A 21046-nucleotide genomic window follows, 5' to 3' on the forward strand; every position below is an offset into this window, starting at 1 on the left:
AAACTGGCCACTTGTTGACAAAGCTTGCTAGGAGGGGAACAAAACTATGGCCTGGTTTGGTTGTGATCATCGATGTAAGGAGAATGACTGCAGATACAATCAAAGACAATGTATCGCTTGACTCTGTAGTCCTGCCATAGGTTCCATTTTCTTGAAAGTCGCATTTAAGATTCTTGAACTGGTTATGAAACAGTCATGTTTTATTATTGCTGCCTCTGACCTACAACAGCAAATGAGACAATCAAAGAGAAAATTGTCATTTTCTTTAAACTGTTCTCAAGGACTGTAGCGGGCATGGATTACCTGCGACGCGGGCCCGGATCTAGAAGTGGGCAGGAGTCATTGCCATTTCATCGGTGCCATTTGACACTGCCAATCATGTTTATTTTATTTGTCCCATCAGAATTTACTAATTTCTGAATTACTGATTGGACATAGGGCTAGGTTTAAAAAAATAAAAAATTGGATTAAAATTGATCCTTATTTGAATTACACACACACACACACACACACACACACACACACACACACACACACACACACACACACACACACACACACACACACACACACACACACACACACGTCCCCAGGGGAAATAAGTTCTGTTCATAATAATTTCTGGGACAACAAATCTCACAACAAAAAAAAAAGGCTTACCTTAATATTTTCGATAATGAACCAAGTTAGAGGTTTCCTTGCACAGTTTACACTTTTAGTTATCTCAGAAGTTCTTTCATGTCCAAGCAAAATTGGTATTGTACAATGAAATACCCTTAACTGAATCGAATTAAATCGAATTGAGACCTGTATCGGGGTCCAATCGATTCGGAAATCAGTGGCGATACCCAGCCCTCTCTTATTGAAATAATAATAATTATGGATAAACTTGCTTGGTCATTTATCTCCCAATGACATTTTGACTGTAAAGTCAAAAGATATAGAAACGCCATTGAAGTTATGTGTAATGCCATTTAATTGACCTTTCCCCAACTAATGGACACTGCAAATATCTTGTGACCCCCTGGGCGAAGAAATCTCTGCCTGGGAGGCCGGACTGAGAAACAACTTCATCAATGGCCTCCATCGTGAAATAGCACAGGCTGTTAGACACAGCTGCATTTCCTGGTCCGAAGCAAAACTGAATGAAGTTCCACGACATGCCCTGCATGCTGAAGAAAACATCAAAGCTCAACAAAGACGCAAGAAAGATAAAATTGAAAAAGACCTCCACATGGCTTACCATGTATCTGACACTTCAAGATGCACACACATTTGCTTACACCATGTACAATCACCAAACACGCAGCAGAGGGCGCCAGTACAGGTAGAAGCGGTCCCCACACTGATCCAGACACATAATACAAATTTGGTAAAAAAGGACATTGGGTGAGGGAGTGTCTGGAGAATCAGGCCTGAGATGAGGATAGTGGGCGGGAGAGAGTCGTGACTACTCTGACTCACTCGATGCCTAAGAGGCACAGTATCTCTCACACACACACACACACACATACACACACACACACACACACACACACACAATAATGACAGAAAGACTGTCACCGACACACATACATTGATCACATGCTTAAATATTTAAAATTACCTTACTAGTACATATGCTAAATGGGACACATTCTTTTTTGAGAAACTACCACAATTCAGTCAGGAACATTTTGTCATGCCTTACCCATTTATTGCACAATGGGAATACAGTTATGATTGGCGCTGAAGGCTCCATTCTTTGGAAGTTCCCTGGATTAGTTAAGCAGAATGCTAAGATAAAACAGGGAACACGTGCAGAATCCCTTAAAAAATGGAAACCCAATGCCCAGCTAGAATAATGATATCTATATGTGGCAGCAAGCATGCTGTAGACCTCTAAATTATTGGCTAAAGAATACATATGTGCATTCTGTGAGAGGTCACTACAGTTGTGTGAAATATCTATGAGTAGCAGCAAGCATGCTGCAGACCTCTTAGTTTATAGACTAAAGAATGTGGGTATGCATTCTGCAAGGACATATTAATGTTATATGAAATAACAATGTGTAGCAGCAAGCATGCTGCAGACCTCTAAAACTATTGACTAGAATGTGGGCATGCATTCTGGAAGAGAATGTGCTACTGTTATGTGAAACAACTGTAGCGGCAAGCTTGCTATAGACCTCTAAGATTATTGACTAAAAAATGCAGCATGCATTCTGCGAGTGAACGTACTACTGCAAAGTGAAATCTTTATGTGCAGCATATATATATTATATATATATAAAATCTACAGAAAAATCTGCTTTGGGGAATGATATGCATGGCAAGATTAAAATGACCCAATAAAGACCGGAGTTCCAGTTTGGCAATGGACACTTTTCATGGCTTCTCTAATTCACACTAGCTTTTGTAGGGGAAGTGCTGCTTGCATAAGGTCGCTGTCTAATAAGATGCCCTTTTTTTTTTAAAGCCTTGAGTGTTCTCTTCTGAGAGTGGGATAGTTAACAGCAAAACACATTTGTCACATTAATTCATTTATTTGACTGGGACTGAGGATAATCGACTACCATGTAATAGTCAGGTAGGTGAATAACGAATGCAAGTTGCAATTATTATTGAGCAATATCCGACAAAGGGCTTCTGAAAGAATATTGGGCTGCTGTATGACAGTGTTATCAACAGTTGCATAGTATGAGGACAACTGCGACAGATGTATGGGCTATTAAAGCTGGAAGCACCATAGTCACGGGGGGGCTGACAGATCTATAATCAAATTTATTTTATTTATTTATTAATTCATTTTTAAAATGTATTATCAATTTATTTATTTTTACGGTTACCTTTGTACTTCTGAGTTGCTATGCCGATAGGATTTATGCAAAATATCGGAAATGGAGGATCATCAAATGGGCCCCTCGTGTAGCCCTTCCCATCCTCAGACTTAAATTGTCAATTTTTCCCCCAAAGCTTTTAAAGGAGATTACATGTGTGGGCTAGCTGAAGAGATGCTGAAGCAGCGGGTAGAAAGAACAAGTCTCTCAGTGAAGTTGTAGGAACTGCAGTTCTCCGAATTCTATGCGTTGTGATGTCAATTGGCAGTGTGCAGCCTGCCGTGCTCACGGCAAAAAAAGCAGGCGGCCCCAGACTCGGTGTTGAAGTTTGCTGAGAATTTTCTCGGTTTCTGCGGGCATGGAGTTGGGGGTCCATCTCACTGAGGGAGGACTGGTTGTTGATCAGCACTGCTGTTGGAGTCGAGCTCGCCAAGCAGGGATGCTAGCAGGAGCCACTAGCGCTAGCCTGAGCAGCTGGTGCAGCACCGGGCTTTAGTGGAGACTGCAGCAGTGTGCTCCTTCTTCAATGTGGGTTTGTTAGGAGCAGAAGAAGGAGTGACGGGGGAAAAGCAACCCGATCTTCTTCTTGAAAGTGTGTAACAGCAACTGGAAAGGTCCTTCGTGACTGGCCTCGAGAGGGATGGAGATATTGCAGCTATAGAGGCACTTACGTGACTTACTCACTGGCCAGTTTTTTAATAGATGGATGATTTTTGGCTGCCAGGCAAGAACTGTGGGGGATGCTGCAGCTCTCTTCTGCTTTTCCTTCCGACCCTTTCTCGTCATCCTGTGTTTGAAGATGCAGCTTTCTTCAATGAGGGATCCCTCTCCCGAGATGAGGCATGATGAGCGTGGAGAAGGTGAGTAGAGTGACGAGCCAAGTTATACTTTTAGCGAGTTAGCAAGTTGCCGGCAGCAGGACATGAGTGGCAGTGTAGTGGAGCAGGGATCGATGAGAATGAGGTTGTATTTAAAGGGACTACTTTAATGAGAGAATGGGCTGTGATTGGTGGGTGACTGATGAGCAACCATAAACCTGCTGTGGTACCGTTGGCCAGATGGCATCAGGCAGAATAGTTTATTGTTTGGGTGATCAAGGTCTATAATGATCCGGTTGCTCTTCTTCCTACACCGCTGAGTGTAGAGGTCCTCCATAGATGGCAGCTCTGTCCTGGTAATGCGCTGAGATATATACATATATAGATATATATGCGCACTGAGACTTTAGAACTTTTTTCTGGTCTCCACACAGCACTGCTCCACACTCTATGGGAGCTCAAATGACACAATGATCTGTAAAATCTTTTACTTTTTATAGCACATGCAGAGTCAAAAAATAAAGTATCAGACATATTTTAAAGCTTTAATGAAATCTGTACCTGCACATATAGCGAAGAAGTATAGAATAGGTGTGAGGAAAGTCTTATGATCATATTGTCAATCATGTTTGAAGCTTTCAACTTCACTAAATTGCATGAAAGGTGCTATATAAAAATAAAGATTGATTGATTGATTGAATGATTGACTGAAGTGGGTGAAACCTACTCACCTGGAGTGCATGGAGATAAACACTGAGATTCACCAGCCTTTGACAGATCTCCTGTTAAACACATAGACAGCGTACTTACTCCTGAACTGTCTGTCTGTCTCGCTCATACACATACACACACAACACACACTAGGGCATGGAAAGGGTCAAAGAGGACACCAATTTACTAATACAATTATAATGTCCAACTCGTGTGTGTACATATGTATGACTGTGCAATAATATAATAATAATAATAATAAATCGCATTAGGTTATTAAAGGAGTCTACATTTATATGAAAAGCTGGTTAATCTAATGTAACTGCTTCTGACGCAGATACATACATTCAAGCACATTAGAAGAGCTTTCTTCCACATGCGCAATATTAAGAAAATTAGAAACATCCTGTCTCAGATGGATGCTAAAAAACTAGTCCACGCATTTGTTACCTCTAGACTAGATTACTGTAATTCTTTATTATCAGGATGCCCCAGGAAGTCTGTGAAAACCCTCCAGTTGGTCCAAAATGCTGCAGCACAAGCGCTGCCAGCAAGTAGAAGTAGAGATCATATTACTCTTGTCTTAGCTTCTCTACATTGGCTCCCTGTAAAATTCAGAATAGATTTCAAGATCCTGCTCCTCACATTTAAAGCCATTAACAATCAAGCCCCTTCATATATCAAAGACCTAATAACACCATATTATCCAAATAGATCACTTCGTTCCCAAAACATAGGCTCTCTTGTGGTTCCAAGAGTCTGTAAGAGTAGAACAGGAGGTAGAGCATTCAGCTACCAGGCTCCTCTCCTGTGGAACCAGCTCCCACTCTGGGTTCAGGAGGCAGACACCATCTCTACATTTAAAGTTAAACTTAAAACATTCCTTTTTGATAAAGCCTATAGTTAGCTCTGGATCAGGTGAGTCCTGCACCATCCCTTAGTTATGCTGCTATAGGTCTAGACTGCTGGGAGAACTCCCATCATGCACTGAGCACTTCTCCACTTCTCTCTGTCTCCCCACATTCATTTATTTATTTTAATACATGTCAATAACTATGTTTCCTCTCTCTCCCATATAGTCCCACTTTCTCTTTCTCTCTCTCATTGCAGATATCTCTGACTCCAACTGCAGGACAACAACTATTGTTATTATTATTATTATTAACAACAATATTTCAGTGATTAATTATCATATGAATTGTTACTGTTTTCAATAATAATCTAACTTCTGAACACTGTTATTGTTTATATTTTAACTAGTCAGAACTGATACCTGATGTTGCTCAAGTGTTCCCACTACTGAAATAAAACTGAATTGAATTTAATCAGACTTTGAGTAAATGACAACATGTATGTATATGTGTCTCCTTCTCCTTGACCCTTTTCATGCTTCATACACACAAGCACACTAAGTCAAACATTTTGAGGACACATGTTATGCTTTTTCAGTTAATCGTTCCTTTAGTGTCATATAGGTTTTTTGGGTATGTAAAAGGTCTGCTAAGTTAAAAAGCCCATAGTCTGCAGTAAAGGGAGCTTCTTTCCCCTACAGTAAATACTGCTCTTGAAACTCCCAATAATCCTTGTCAGTAGCACATACCTCCACACCATTATATCACATGACATAATTATACCCCACAATATCATAATGCACCCTTGATGGCTAGTCTGGCATAACCCCTATCAAAGTAATGTAAAGCAGCAGCAGAGGCTGACATTTCTTAAATTTTTTAGGAAGGGGGCCTGCAGGAGCTAAAACCAAGCACTTCAGACAGAGGCAGTAAAGAACAATATGAGGGAAGGGAAGTTTTTCTGAACATTAGGGTATGTAAACTTTTTCCAGTAATAACCAAAATTTAGATCATGAACCTGAATATATATTATAAATATGTCTACTTTATAAACCTTTAACCGCTAACCATGGTTGGTGGCTTGTCTTAAGGTCCTTGTGCAAACCTTTGAATGATAATACATTTTCTACAAAGTGACATGATAATGATGAAACATAATACAACCATAAACAACCTTGAGTTAGTAATAGTATATTCGTAAATCAGTAAGATTTTACATATCTCAATTGGAAAACTTAGGAACAACTGGAAATTTGAGATCTAAACATTACCTGGAATTCCTATGTGATCATGATTTTCAGATGTTTCTAAGAAAAATAATCAATTTTTCATATTTTTTAAGTAAATCCACATTTGATGTAGCAAAATCAAACCTTAAATGTTATCATGGCATTAAGATAACTGTATTGTAAGACTGTAATACTACAACAGTTGCTATGGTGAAAAAATAATGTATTCAACCCAAGACCCAACAAGAAGCTGAAAGATTTATCTTGTCCCTCAGCTCACCTTTCCTGCACAGAAATCATGGGCTCCATTGACCAACAGATCCTGATTACCTGAGCAGAGACAGACACAGCAGTCAACTTACTAGTCATGGAAAAACAAAACGGTCACTAAAATACATACATACCAAATATTACCAGCAAGGACCATGGCACAACAATATATGATTTAAAGGTTAAAATGGAAATTTACATATTGGATGCTGAGGGGACATATTGTCATCTTATCTCCTGTGTTGTATGAGAAAATATGTGGGACTCACTGGCTTCTATCACGTTGCAGTTGTGATGGCATAGAAGAGGGATGTCCACACTGGAGCCCAGAAGGACTTCACTCAACTTGTCCACTGTGGAAACACAAGCATGCATGCACGCACACACACACATACAAACAGCCCTTTAGGTGGCATTACTTCTCTCACACCACTCAATACCTTCTAAATCAATATTAACAGAACAACATTTGTTGGAAGCAAAGGAAACAATCCTGGGCAAAGAATACATGTTTAATATATTTGAAATTTTGACTTAAAAGTCAATTGGATTCATCTAGTGTTGACCATTAATGTCTGAAGCTTAATTCATCCAAAATAGCAGTTGATGAAATATTTCAGTCTACATTAAAGTGGTAGACTCATGTACAGGTTACCTTTTTTGCTCATGAGTATATATTTGTGTGTAATGGCATGAGGGACACCTTGCCTATCTAGAAGGTTGTAAAATAATGCTGGAACCTGCCACTGCTTTTGTATCATTACAATTACTGACTCATCCATCCATTTTGCATATTGTCAGGTTGCTTGTCATAGGGCTGTGAGTGCATGTTTCACATCTAACCTGTTTGGCTAAAATGATTTCAGCTCCATTAGTTAGGTCAATATAAAACATAAAACTATCTAACCTTGGTATCGGCCAAATAACCTAACTGAGACTGCTTGGAAATTATTGTGGTTTCAATACCTTCAGCAGACATTCCCCTGGCATTTAAAGGGGCAGAGAACACTGCAGAATTAAATTTAATTGTATATACTTAACTATTGTTTAAACTAAATTTGGCTTGTTCTTGTGACAACTGAGAAATTGTTTTAGGCAAACTGATGTTCATTCTCTAGAATGTTTTCACATTTTTATTTTGCGTTAAAGTCATGGAAAATAATTAGGACTAGCCTAATTTCAGAGTACGATGACAGCTACTACTGTCACCAGCTGTTTTGCTGGTGATTTGCACATGCAAGCTGCATTCTCCAATGGAAACTATAACACTAAGCAATATATAAGCACCAGTTCATCCAACCAGACTCTAGCAGAGCATCAGCAGCAGGCAAGTTACAACTACTTCTCTGTTCTATGGTTGCACATAAAAAGCAAATAACTTGACAATATAAATTAGGGTTAATTCCAAATGTTAAGCTTCAATTTAAAAATGTGGATACAAATATATATTTTTTGAAAATGCAGGTTTCCTTTCAAGTGAGTCATGACAGAATAAAAACTGTCAACAATGACTTACAACATTTTTAACTTTGATACCGTTGTTCTTGGAAACTGGCACAGTTATTATATTTTGTCCTGTCCAGTTGGGCTTTGATGTGAACACCTTCTTTGCAAACAGACAGAAAATAATAATTTGTTGTTGACCAGAAACTTGGTGTGTTACCTTCAGCTGTAGCATCCAGTAGGAGTTTCTCTGCACGGGGAGCTTGGGGTGTGTCTGCCCTGAATAGGTAACGTGTGATGGGAGGTTGTAGGCCCTCCTGACCACTTGACACCTCTGCCAGCTCACAGAATACTGTAACCCTCTCTTGCAGGAGCTCAAGCATTTCCTGGTCCTTGTGATGGAGGTCAGCTATAGTTAGGAGGTCAGAATTAATTAATCATGAATCTAATGCAAATCTGAAAAACATGACAATTCCTTCCTAATCTTACCCCAGTCTCAGATGTAAGGAACACTCAATGCATATATACTTTGTTGTGAAATTGATGCACACTCCTAACACACCCATGAGCATGTAGTACACAGCCCTCCTACACACATAAGCAATAATGCACTTCAAGGTCTAATGTTTTCTACACAGTGCACAGTGTGTTTTTAAATTGTTTGTTGTTAGGTTACACACGATTAACTAAGTTGATGAAAGATACAAGTTGAGATGGGGTTATCCATTGTTCTTATGGTTGTGTAAGCTCTTATTCCCGTTTAACTGGTGATAATGTTAATTGGTGATCTTTGTTTACATTTGCTGCTCTCCATGCTCCAGATTTTGTTTGCCACAAATTTGTCATACTCATGAATGCTTCCTGTTTGCCTGTGAAGTATAGAAACATATTAAAGACCCTGCCAGAAAAATATGAACATCACTATTGAATGTAAAATGTCTATCTATTTCAGTATCATCCACAGACAACTATGATGTCTAAAAAGATGTCACTCAGTGATAAAAAGTTCAGTCGGATGGGCTCCTGGTCTAGTGAGGTTACTTCCTTCACACTACAATTCTTTCAAGCTACATTTACTTAAGAGTACCTTCAGAATACTTATTCATACATATTACATTTGGATACCTGTGTGTCTGTGGGCTTACAACTTGTTTGACAAAATGTTATTTTAACTAACTGCTATAGCCTGCACACCAAAAAGGGTGTAGTGGCTGCTTTGTGTACTTATCCAAATGTATGAATTGTTTGCTTTGACAAGAGATGTGTAATTGCCGATTTGGTGTTAGGCAAAAACTCATTGACACATCATGTCATGGTTACACACACACACAGTATTTCCTGTTTCATTTTACATGTCACTTCCTGTTCTACTTTGACACTCACACTTGTCTCTGTTTCCTTTAGTCTACTTCAAGCCTGCCCTCTTGTGTCTCACTGATTACCTTCCCTTCCCTAATATGTTTCACCTGCATCTTGTTTACTGCGCTTCAGTTAGTATATATGGTCCTGTGCCAGTTCGTCTTGTCTTGTACATAGAATTCAAGCATTATATCCACGTCTAGTGTTCTCTTGTGTTTTTGATCATGTTCGACCTAGCCTTAGCCTCACGTTTTGGATACCTCTGCCCTTTCTCTTTCCTTCTGTGTATCAAACCTTTTTCGAATAACCAACTACTGTTTTTGGAAACCAGACACTGTATTCTGAGTTGTGCTTTTGGGTTCCAGTTCACGTACTCAGCCTCTACACATCATGAAATTGTGCTCTAATTCCCAAAATTCTAAACACAAAAATGTGACTGCACACTCATCTTCACAAGTGGCATATGTCAAAACCAAATTCTATAATCAAAACTATGTACACAGATTAAAGACATCAAATGAACTACAAAATAACCTTACAGATTGATCAGATCAATTCAAAACACTGCTGTTGTCTTGGTTTGGGTTGTCTTGGGTCATGTGTTGGCTTGTGTTTGTTTTCCCCCCTTCTCCCTTTTTCTCTTTTAGTGGAAGTGTGTGTGGTGATGGGGCGGAGCTGACCCACTTTCAGGTTGCACACCTGCAACTCATTTCACCTGCATCAAGCTTCTCCAGAAACCCCCCCCCCCCCACCAGTTCATCAGGCTGCCAGATTATTCCGTTCTGTTCCATGTGGTAGTGCACCTCAGCTTTCGGTCTTGTGAGTTTTTTGTCTTTGCCCGTGAGTCTCCGTTAATTCCTGCCTTTTGTTTCTTCATTTGCAGAGTGCCACGCTTTGTGTTCCTCCGTGCCTCGGGTCAGCTCGCCTGCCGTCGCCACCACCTCTTCAGTTTTTTCCCTCAGTTGGTGGTTGTTTTTTGTTCATTTATGGACTTGCCCTTTTGTTAAAACTATTTACCTATACCTCCGTGTCCGACTCCACACTCTGGTCCAAACCCCAAAATGTAACAGAATAATCTGGCCACTATGGACCCGGAGGAGTCGGACCGTGTCAGTAAAGCAATAACAGCTCAGGGTGTTTTACTCGGACAGCACGAGTCGGCGCTGGGTCGCATCGTGGAGACACTGCAACGGTTAACAACAAATGTTTCGGAGACCGGAAGACGTTTGGACAACGTGGCAGCGCAGTTCTACTACCTCGCCGGAGCAGTCCGTGAACCCGGACCACCAACTGCGGCTCCAGCTGCTGCCGGCACCGGTGCTGCATCTCCTAGGACCGAACCCACCCTGCCTCCTCAGCCTCGAGAGCCTTACATCCCCATACCCAACAGGTACGCAGGAGATTAAGGGACATGTGCTACTTTTTTGCACCAGTGTAATTTAGTTTTTAGTCAACAGCCTAGTACCTACACCACAGATCGGTCCCAGGTCGCATTCATAATGAGTCTTTGTTCTGATAAAGTAGCTGCCTGGACCCTAGCCATGTCTGGGAACAACCCCTTATTGTGTTCAGATTTTGAGAGTTTTACTGAAGAGATGCGGAGCGTCTTTGACCATCCTGTGAATGGAAAAGAGGCAGTTAGTCGATTATTATCCCTTAAACAAGGCAGAGAGTCAGTATCCCAGTATTCTCTGAATTTTCGCATCCTAGCTGTGGAGAGTGGGTGGAATGAGGCTGCGCTTCAGTGCGTATATTTAAAGGGCTTAGCTGAAGAAATCAAGGATGAATTAGCAGTTTGGGACAAAACAGGTTCCTTAGAGGCACTTATTAGTTTAGCCATCAGACTAGACAACAGAGGGAAAAGATGCAGGTCTGAGAGGCAGAGGGGGCTTTCCGACTATTCTAGCCTTGGCCAGCGCCTGAAGCCAGTGCTCCCTGAGTCGGCAGCCTGGGGCGCCAGCAAGCCACCTGGAGAGACCACATTACCACCCACCCCCTCTGTGGAGCCTATGCAGTTGGGGCGCTCCAGGTTGCTGCTGGCAGAGAGGCAGTGTCGTTTCCAGCTGGGCCTGTGTTTCTGCTGTGGACAAGAGGGTCATCATCGGTCAATCTGCCCTGCCCGGCCAAAAGAGCTGGCTCACCAACCGGTCGGGGGGCACTGGTGAGCCACACCACTCAATCCCCTCTTCGCACCAGTCGTGTTTTACTTAAAGGTACCCTACTCTGGTCTTTAGATTCATTCCTTGTGGAGGTTTTAGTTGATTCTGGGGCAGATGATAATTTTATTGATGAATGTTTGGTTTCCACACATAACATCCCTCTAGTGAGATTACCCCAGCCCAAGTGAGTTCTGGCTTTAGATGGTCACTTAATCTTGTCTGTAACTCATACCACTGTTCCCATCACCCTTGTTCTGTCAGGCAACCACACAGAGGATGTGTCGTTCCATGTCATGTCTGCTCCGGCCACGCCTGTAGTGTTAGGGTTACCTTGGTTGAAACTGCATTACCCCACAATAGACTGGTCCACTATTTCTGTCACGTCATGGAGTACGTTTTGTCACCTTTTTTGTTTGAAGTCTGCTATTCCAGCTAGTGTAGCTGAGATTCCAAGTCCCCTGGAAGACATTGATTTATCAGTTGTTCCTACTGCTTATCATGATCTAAGTCATGTTTCAGCAAGGATAGGGCCCTGTCCTTACCCCCTCACAGACCCTACGACTATGCGATTGAGTTGCTGCCAGGTGCCCCCCTTCCGACCAAGACGCTCTACAATCTCTCCAGACCGGAGAGAGAGGCCATGGAGACTTATATTCATGATTCTCTGGCAGTGGGTCTCATCCGGCCCTCGTCTTCTCCGGTCGGTGCAGGGTTCTTTTTTGTGGCAAAGAAGGACAAGTCGCTTCGTCCCTGCATTGACTACAGAGGTTTGAATAACATGACTGTTAAGAACAAGTATCCATTACCTCTGATCAACTCTGCTTTCTTGCCTCTGCGTAATGCAGTCATGTTCACAAGACTGGACCTCCGGAATGCCTACCACCTGGTAAGAATTAAAAAAGGAGATGAATAGAAGGCTGCTTTCAATACTTATTTAGGACAAATTGAGTACCAGGCAATACCGTTCGGCTTAACCAACGCGCCAGCAGTTTTTCAAGCCCTCATAAACAATGTTCTTAGAGATATGCTTGATAAGTTTGTTTTCGTCTATTTAGATGACATTTTGATTTTTTCCCAGAGTGAGCAAGAGCATGTCAGTCATGTCCGGGCAGTTCTCCAGAGACTTTTAGAGAACAAACTGTTTGTGAAAGCTGAGAAATGCCAGTTCCATGCTTCCTCTGTTGTGTTTCTGGGGTATGTGATCAGGCAGGGCCAGTTGGAACCTGATCCAGCCAAAATTCAGGCTGTTTTAGACTCGCCATCTCCTGAGACCCGAAAATAGCTGCAAAGGTTTTTGGGTTTTGCAAACTTTTACAGGAGATTCATAAAGAACTACAGTAGAATTGCAGTACCACTAACTCAACTCACCTCAGTTAAGCATCCCTTTGTGTGGACTCCTAGTGCTCAGGAAGCTTTTGATGCCTTAAAGACTATGTTCTCCACTACTCCTGTGCTCGTTCACCCAGACCCAGAACTGCAGTTCATCGTGGAGGTTGACGCCTCCAACACGGGAGTCGGTGCCATCCTCTACCAGTGCTCTCCTGAGGATCAGAAGCTCCACCCCTGCGCCTTCTTCTCACATGGTCTCACACCTGCAGAGAGGAATTACGATGTGGGGAACAGGGAGATCCTTGCAGTCGTGCTGGCCCTGCAGGAGTGGAGACACTGGTTGGAAGGTGCTGTACTCCCTTTCATAGTTTGGACTGACCATAAAAACCTGGCATATCTTCATTCTGCACGCAGGCTCAATAGTCGTCAGGCTCGGTGGGCCCTGTTCCTTGGGAGGTTCCACTACATCCTCAACTACCGTCCTGGGTCCCGAAACATAAAGCCTGATGCCCTGTCCCATCAGTTTGCGCCTGAGATTGAGGAGACCCCAGCAGAGAGGATCCTTCAGCCCGCCTGTGTGGTTGTAGCAGCCAGGTGGGAGATTGAGAGGGTGAACCAGGAGGCCCACCAAGATCATCCACCACCTGAGGACTGTCCACCAGACCACCTTTTTGTACACCCGTCCCTGAGGTCTCCTGTGCTCCACTGGGGAAACGCCTCCAAGGTGGCCTGCCATCCAGGATTTCACCCGACACTCTTCCTCCTTCACCAGCGCTTCTGGTGGCCGTCCATGAGCACTGACACCAGGGAGTTTGTTGGCGCCTGCTCTGTCTGTACCCGCAGCAAGTCCTCCAACCGAGCCCAGGCTGGAATCCCCTCAGAGATCATCTCAGACCGGGGCCCCCAGTTCACCCCCTAGGGATGGAGGACTTTCTGCCAGCCGCACGGGAAATCTGCCAGCCTCTCCTCTGGGTATCATCCCCAAACCAACGGTCAGATAGAGCGCGCTAATCAGGATTTGGAGGCATCCCTGAGGTGTGTCGCACCTCGTCTTCTAGCCTCCTGGTCCACCCATCTGCCATCGGTGGAGTATGCCCATAACTCCCTGGTCAGTTCTGCTACAGGTATGTCACCATTCATGGTTTCCCTGGGCTTCCAGCCCCCTCTTTTCCCTAATCAGGAGGTTGAGATCGCTGTGCCATAGGTCCAGGCCCATCTTCAGCGTGCCCACCGGGTCTGGTGAGAGGCCCGGGCTGCCATCGTACGGAACATGGAACGTAATCGCCGCATCGCTGACCACCATAGGACACCGGCCCCGGAGTATCAAGCGGGTCAGCAGGTATGGCTGTCAGCCAGAGACTTACCGCTGCAAGTACAATCCAGAAAACTCACCCCCAAGTACATTGGTCCATATCCTGTTGATAAGGGCATAAACCCCTCTGTTGTCAGACTTAAGTTGCCTTCTGCTCTCAAGATCCATCCTGCCTTCCATGTTTCTCTCCTCAAGCCTGTTTCACTGAGTACACTTAGCCCTCCGGCCAACCCCCCCCCCCTCCCTCCGGTATCATCGTTGGGCACCCTGCATACACGGTCTGCCGGTTGCTGGACGTTTGCTGGCGGGGCCGTGGTTTCCAATACCTTGTGGACTGGGAGGGGTACGGTCCGGAGGAACGGTAATGGGTGAGCAAAGCTCTTGTTTTGGACAAGTCTCTCCTTCAGGACTTTTACCGACGATACCCTGGGAAACCGGGTAGGCCGCCAGGTGGCGTCCATTGAGGAGGGGGTACTGTCAAGGTTTGGGTTGTTTTTGGTCATGTGTTGGCTTGTCTTTGTTTTCCCCCCTTCTCCCTTTTTTCTTTCAGTTGAAGTGTGTGTGGTGACGCGGCAGGGCTGACCCACTTTCAGGTTGCACACCTGCAACTCATTTCACCTGCATCAAGCTTCTCCATAACCCCCCCCCCCCCCACCAGTTCATCAAGCTGCCAGATTATTCCGTTCTGTCCCATGTGGTAGTGCACCTCAGCTTTCAGTCTCGTGAGTTTTTTGTCTACGCTTTGTGTTCCTCCATGCTTCGGGTCAGCTCGCCTGCCGTCGCCACCACATCTTCAGATATTTTATTCGTTTATGGACTTGCCCTTTTGTTAATAAACTATTTACCTATACCTCCGTGTCCAACTCCACACTCTGGTCCAAACCCCAAAACGTAACAACTGTACTGCAATAAATATTGGTTTCCCCCAGAGCAACTACTTTACACAATGAACACAATATGAAGACAACACATATGCATTCCCAATTATCTAATTCCTCAATGTACTGCAGTAACATAAAGCAAATATCCAGTGAAAAGTAATTCTACTGTAATAATATGCAACTGATAAAATGGGCAGAAGATAGAGGGTCAAAGCAGAAAACATCTGCAGAAAACACAACATCTCAACATCATTCCACATGAATGCACATGAAGAGTTAACTGAGACAGCTGATAGGCATCTTTGTAGTACCAGTTATTCAGGATGGACCACAGCTAGATTCAGTGAAGCAAGATAATGAAAACATATCCCCTCTCAGCAAGCCCATAAAAATGACGTCAAGTTGAGGTCTGTTCTTTTTCTCTTGTCTTTGGAAAAAGCCCTTAGAGCTCCTTCAGTCCACCAAGAGAAATCTCCACGAGAGACCATTAGAAAAGGAAGAAGAACAATACAGCAGCGAAGTGAGCCAGAGCTGCTCACAGAGTACCACAGCATGGTATGGCAATCATTTGTGAATATGGACTATATAAATTGATTGACGAAAAGGAAGATCAAAAACCCAAAAGGAGTAACATCACCAAGAAGACAGAGGAAGAAGAAATGGAAGATTTGTAAGAAGATGATTTAAAAGCAAGAGAGCAAATATGTGCAACCATGGGCAGCTGTCGCTCAGGTTGTGGTTAAATCCCTAGCTCCTTCTGTCTGCATTCCGAAGTGTGCTTGAGTAAGATACTGAATTCAAAATTGCTCATGATGGCTGTGTTGGCAGTCTATGAAGTGACTAATAAAAAAAACAAATCACTGCCTATAGAAGTCGGTATGAATGTATATATGCATGAATGTATATATGCATGAATGTCAATGTGACTTATATTGTAAAGAGCTTTGAATGGTCGATGAAACAAACAAGTGCTATATAAACACATTATATCCACCAAATACACTCCATGTTATTCTATACTTACAAATGTAATGAGGAAGTGCCTATGACAGTAATACAAAATAATCATATTAATAATTGTTTACATGATGAAAAGTAATAAAACAGTAAGATGATTGTAATTAATGATTTTAAATGCTTTATAGTAAACATCCCAGGTACACATCCCAGCTCTGATAACACAGTACAATGCCTGACTAGACATCAATTTGTTAAGTCTGCATCACCTGGAACTGGGCAAATTTTTTTTTAGTCTTTTTTTAGAATAAATAATATTACGTTGAATATCCCTTGGATGTTTGAATGTCTTCTATACAATTTAAGTTACCAACTACCAGTAGATGTTAGCAGGTGTTAGTGGATCAACAGCGGATTCAGTTTTGCACCTTAGTGTCATCAGGTGTTTTGACTTTATAATCAATGATACAGGCCGAACGGGGGGGGGGGGGCGCTGTTGCGCAGCAGTGATGTAGGCGATCTTTAGATAAACTCTGACAGGCTATTTTTTGTCATTTCGATATAAAACAGATAATTTCAATATAATATAATTTCACAATGGACAAGGACATCTCCTGTTATCTAAAGTTACTGGGCTCCAGCTGATCGATTTTATCGTCTGATAATGAAGCCACCTACTGCAAAATCCTCGTCCAACAAAGGAGCCTGTGGTGCTAACGCTTACACACTGGAGGATCCAACAGATGGCGCTGACTGTGATAAGCTAACGGCTACTTTGCAGACCAAGGCCCTAGACTCGCTAAAAGCCGATGTTTGCTCCAAAATAGACATGGCCGCTGGGGTACTACAGGCTGCTATTGTGGCTGTCAGAGAAGAATTGTCATCCTCTGTTACCAGCCTACAGAAAACTGTTGTTGAGCAAGAGAGCCATCTAAAGGAGCTGGAAACATCGGGCACTACAACTAGCAACACTGTGTCGGTGCTTGAGGTTAGGTTTCCAAGCTTCGATGCCAAGTGAACAAGTTGCTGTCCAAGTGTGACGACCGGGACAACCGATCCCGGAGTAATAACATCAGATTGGTGGGCATTCCAGAGGGTCAGGAAGGTGTGTTACCGACTGAGTTTATTTCTACTGTGCTCCAGGAGGTGCTTAAACTGGAGGAAATAACCCCGCTGGACAGGGCTCACAGAACTTTTCAAGCCAAACTGAAGCCAAATCAACCTCGAGACCCTTTGTCATCAGGGTACACTACTTCCAGGTCCTGGAGCTCATTCTTCTCCAGGTACGTCAATTGCGCTCCCTTTCTCTCAATGGCCGACCCATCTACATCTTTCCGGACCTGACAGCTGCCGAAGCACAGAGACGAGCGGCTCTTGGGGAAGTGAGGAGGCGACTCCGAGACATTGATGGGGGTTGTTTTGGTTTTTGTCGGCCGGCAAGGTTTTGCGTCACCCTGCCCAGGGAAACGGAAAGTATGTTCAGTGATCCGAAGCTGGCTATGGACTATGTGGTCTCTAAGTTTCCTGACGCCGACGTGTGTGAATGATGAAGTGGGTTTATTGCATGGTCTAGCATCCCATGGATGCTGACGGTAACAAATTTGTCTACAAGTTGTCCTTGATTAATGTGTTAGTTTTCATGTTTTGTCAATCACATGTCCTGGAGCAGTAGTTGTTTGTTCAAAAGTTAAGAAACTAAATTGTGATTATATTCTACATTTTGCATATGAAAGTTTGACTCTCATCAGGTAATAATAGCTGGTAATTTGAACAGTTGTCTTCAGTCTTCAGACACTAATGCCAGGAAGAAATATGTCCTGTCCAAATCAGCAAAAGTTATTAATATGTACCGTAATAAATTGATAAACAAATTGACCTCAAGATGGCACCATGGACAGCTTCCTCGGTACTTCGCTCTCTAGTACTTTTTACGTTTTTGTGTATTTGTTGTGTCTTTTGTGCTCATAAACATGGGAATAACCACAGATCATTGATCTGGAAAGTTTTCCAGAGCTACTTATTGGAGTAGCAGCAGCTCTCTATGGACTCCGCCAAGGACGCCGGAGACACCGGGGGGAGCAAGCCGGTGTGCTCGTCAGACTGAGGCAGCGGGGGCTTTGCACTGCGCTCCCGTCTACTCACCTGGCTAATGTCCGCCCTCTGGCCAACAAGATGGACGAACTGCTACTCCTCAACACAAACAACACGGACTTTAACAGATCTGCTGCCTTGTGCTTCACCAAAACCTGGCTCGGTGAGCACATCCCGGACACTTCTCTCCACCTGCCTGGATTTCACCTACACAGAGCTCATGGGGAAAACGAGGGGAGGTAGAATATGCTATTACATTAACGAAGGTTGGTGTACTGATGTCACGGTTCTAAACAAATCATGCAGTCCTCACCTGGAGACATTATTCATAAACTGTAAAACGTTTTATTCACCGCAGGAGTTTTCCTCGTTTATTCTGGTCTGAGTCTACATCCCTCCTCAGGCCTGTGTAACTGAGGCGACCAGATAAACAACGTGGAGAAAAAACACCCGGACTCTCTGCTCATTGTTTTGGGGGATTTTAACAGAGCAAAGCTCAGCCATGAACTGCCTAAATATAAACAGCACATTAAGTGTCCCACCAGGGACACAAACACTCTGGACCATTGTTACACTGTTTTAAAGTCCCATAACACTCTGTCCCCCGTGCAGCCTTGGGACTCCCTGATCACTGCATGGTTCATCTTATCCCGACCTACAGGCAGAAGCTAAATCTTCATCTTCTAAGTCTGTGGTCAAGACTGATTGGATTGTTTTTGAGGCTGCAGCCTCAGACCTGCATGAACTGACTGATACTGTGACATCATACATCAGCTTTTGTGAGGACATATGTGTGCCCACCAAGACCTTCCGCAAATACAACAACCACAAACCCTGGTTCACTGCAAAACTGAGGCAGCTCCGTCAGGCCAAGGAGGAGGCCTACAGAAGTGGGGACAGAGTCCTGTACAACCAGGCCAGTAACACACTGACGACCAAGGTGAAAGCAGCTAAGAGGAGCTACGCTGAAAAGATCAAAAACAGCCTTTCAGCCAACGATGTGTCAGTGTGGAGAGGCCTGCAGAACATCACAAACTACAGGAGACCATCCCCCAACACTGCAGTGAACAATCAACTGGCTGACGAGCTGAATGTGTTTTACTGCAGATTTGACTCATTTATACCTCTCCCCCCCTCAGACATTAAAGACCCATCCACACCACTTCTGCCATCTCTCCCCTCTGACCCCACCACCAGCACTCAAGATCTGTGAAGAGGATGTTTGTCAGCTTTTCCACAGACAGAAGATCAGGAAGGCACCCCCAAGAAACCCACCATCACAGGACTGAATGACTTCAGGCCTGTTCCCCTCACGTCTGTAGTTATAAAGTCCTTCGAGAGACTGGTATTGTCGCACCTGAAGGACATCACAGACCCCCTGCTGGACCCCCTGCAGTTTGCCTACGGGCAAACAGGTCAGCGGATGATGCTGTCAACATGGGACTACACTACATCCTGCAACACTTCAACTCTGCAGGGACGTATGCCAGGATCCTGTTTGTGGACTTCAGTTCGGCGTTCAACACCATCGTTCCAGACATCCTCCACACCAAGCTCACCCAGGTCACAGTGCCCTCCTCCACCTGTCAGTGGATTACAAACTTCCTGACTGACAGGAAGCAGCAGGTAAGGTTGGGGAGCATCACATCCAGCACCCGGACTATCAGAACTGGCCCCCAGGGGTGTGTGCGCTCCCCACTGCCCTTCTCCCTTTACACCAACGACCGCACCTCTCTAATCGTCTGTTAAACTCCTGAAATTTGCAGACGAGACAACGATCATCTGCCTCATCCAGGACGGTGAAGAGTCTGCTTACAGACGGGAGGTCGAACGGCTGGTCTGCTGGTGTGGTCAGAACAATCTGGAGCTGAACACGCTCAAAACTGTGGAGATGACAGTGGACTTTAGGAGACACGCCCCCATTCTGCCACCCATCACCATCACCAACAACTCTGTGACTGCTGTTGAAAATTTCAAGTTTCTGGGCTCCACAATCTCCCGGGACCTGAAGTGGGAGACCAACACAGTCACCATCATCAAAAAGGCCCAGCAGAGGTTGTACTTCCTGCGCTAGCTCAGGAAGCTCAACCTGCCTAAGGAGCTGCTGTCACAATTCTACTCTGCCATCATTCAGTCTGTTTTCTGCTCCTCAATCACTGTTTGGTTTGGATCGGCCAAAATCAGGAAAAGAACAGACTGCAACGGACAATAAGGTCTTCAGAGAAAATTATTGGTGTCAGCCTGCCCTCCATCCAGGACATGTACCTGTCCAGAGTCAGGAAACAGGCAGGTAACATCTCTGCAGACCCATCACACCCTGAATACAAACTGTTTAAACTTCTCCCCTCCGGAAGGCGCTACAGAACACTGTACGCCAAAACGTCCCGATATAAGAACAGTTTTTTCTCTCAGGCTGTCTCTGTATGTCGAACAGCTGAAACCGGATTCAAATATCAGTAACATCACCTGTAAAATATCTGTACATACTAATATACTGTGCACACTGTATATGTATATTTATTATTTCATCCATGCACTATGCACTATTGCACCAATTATTTAGCTTTTTTGTACATGTACATAGCTTTTGTTTTTGTCTTTGTTCTTGTTTATCTCTATGTTGGTTTGTTTTTTTCAACTGTTTGTACCAAGAGAGCAAAGTAAAACTGGAGTCAAATTCCTGTGTTAACATACCTGGCAATAAAAGTGATTTTGATTCTGATTCTGAAAAATAATTACAGTAGCAGACATATGGAGGCGTCTGAACCCCAATACACAAGGTTATTCATTCTTTTCTCCTGTCTATCATACAAACAC

The 21046-nt window shown here is 43.7% G+C and overlaps 1 protein-coding gene across 13 annotated transcripts in view; it reads right to left on the reverse strand.

Moving 5' to 3' along the window:
• The window catches only part of arhgef2a (Rho guanine nucleotide exchange factor (GEF) 2a), a 111009-nt gene that overhangs the window by 9735 nt on the left and 80228 nt on the right, over positions 1-21046 (reverse strand). For all 13 annotated transcript variants that reach the window (XR_011240738.1, XR_011240736.1, XR_011240737.1 and 10 more), the window contains 4 exons: positions 8362-8550; positions 6968-7051; positions 6709-6758; positions 4369-4419 (listed from right to left, as the gene is read on the reverse strand). Coding sequence is in view for 9 of the 13 variants with exons in the window: in XM_069522780.1 (XP_069378881.1) it covers positions 4369-4419; positions 6709-6758; positions 6968-7051; positions 8362-8550 (374 nt within the window). In the remaining 4 variants the exon portion in view is untranslated. The remainder of the gene's footprint in view (positions 1-4368; positions 4420-6708; positions 6759-6967; positions 7052-8361; positions 8551-21046) is intronic.

This window comes from Paralichthys olivaceus, chromosome 3, assembly GCF_024713975.1.
Source record: "Paralichthys olivaceus isolate ysfri-2021 chromosome 3, ASM2471397v2, whole genome shotgun sequence".
NCBI classification, from domain to species: Eukaryota; Metazoa; Chordata; class Actinopteri; order Pleuronectiformes; family Paralichthyidae; genus Paralichthys; species Paralichthys olivaceus.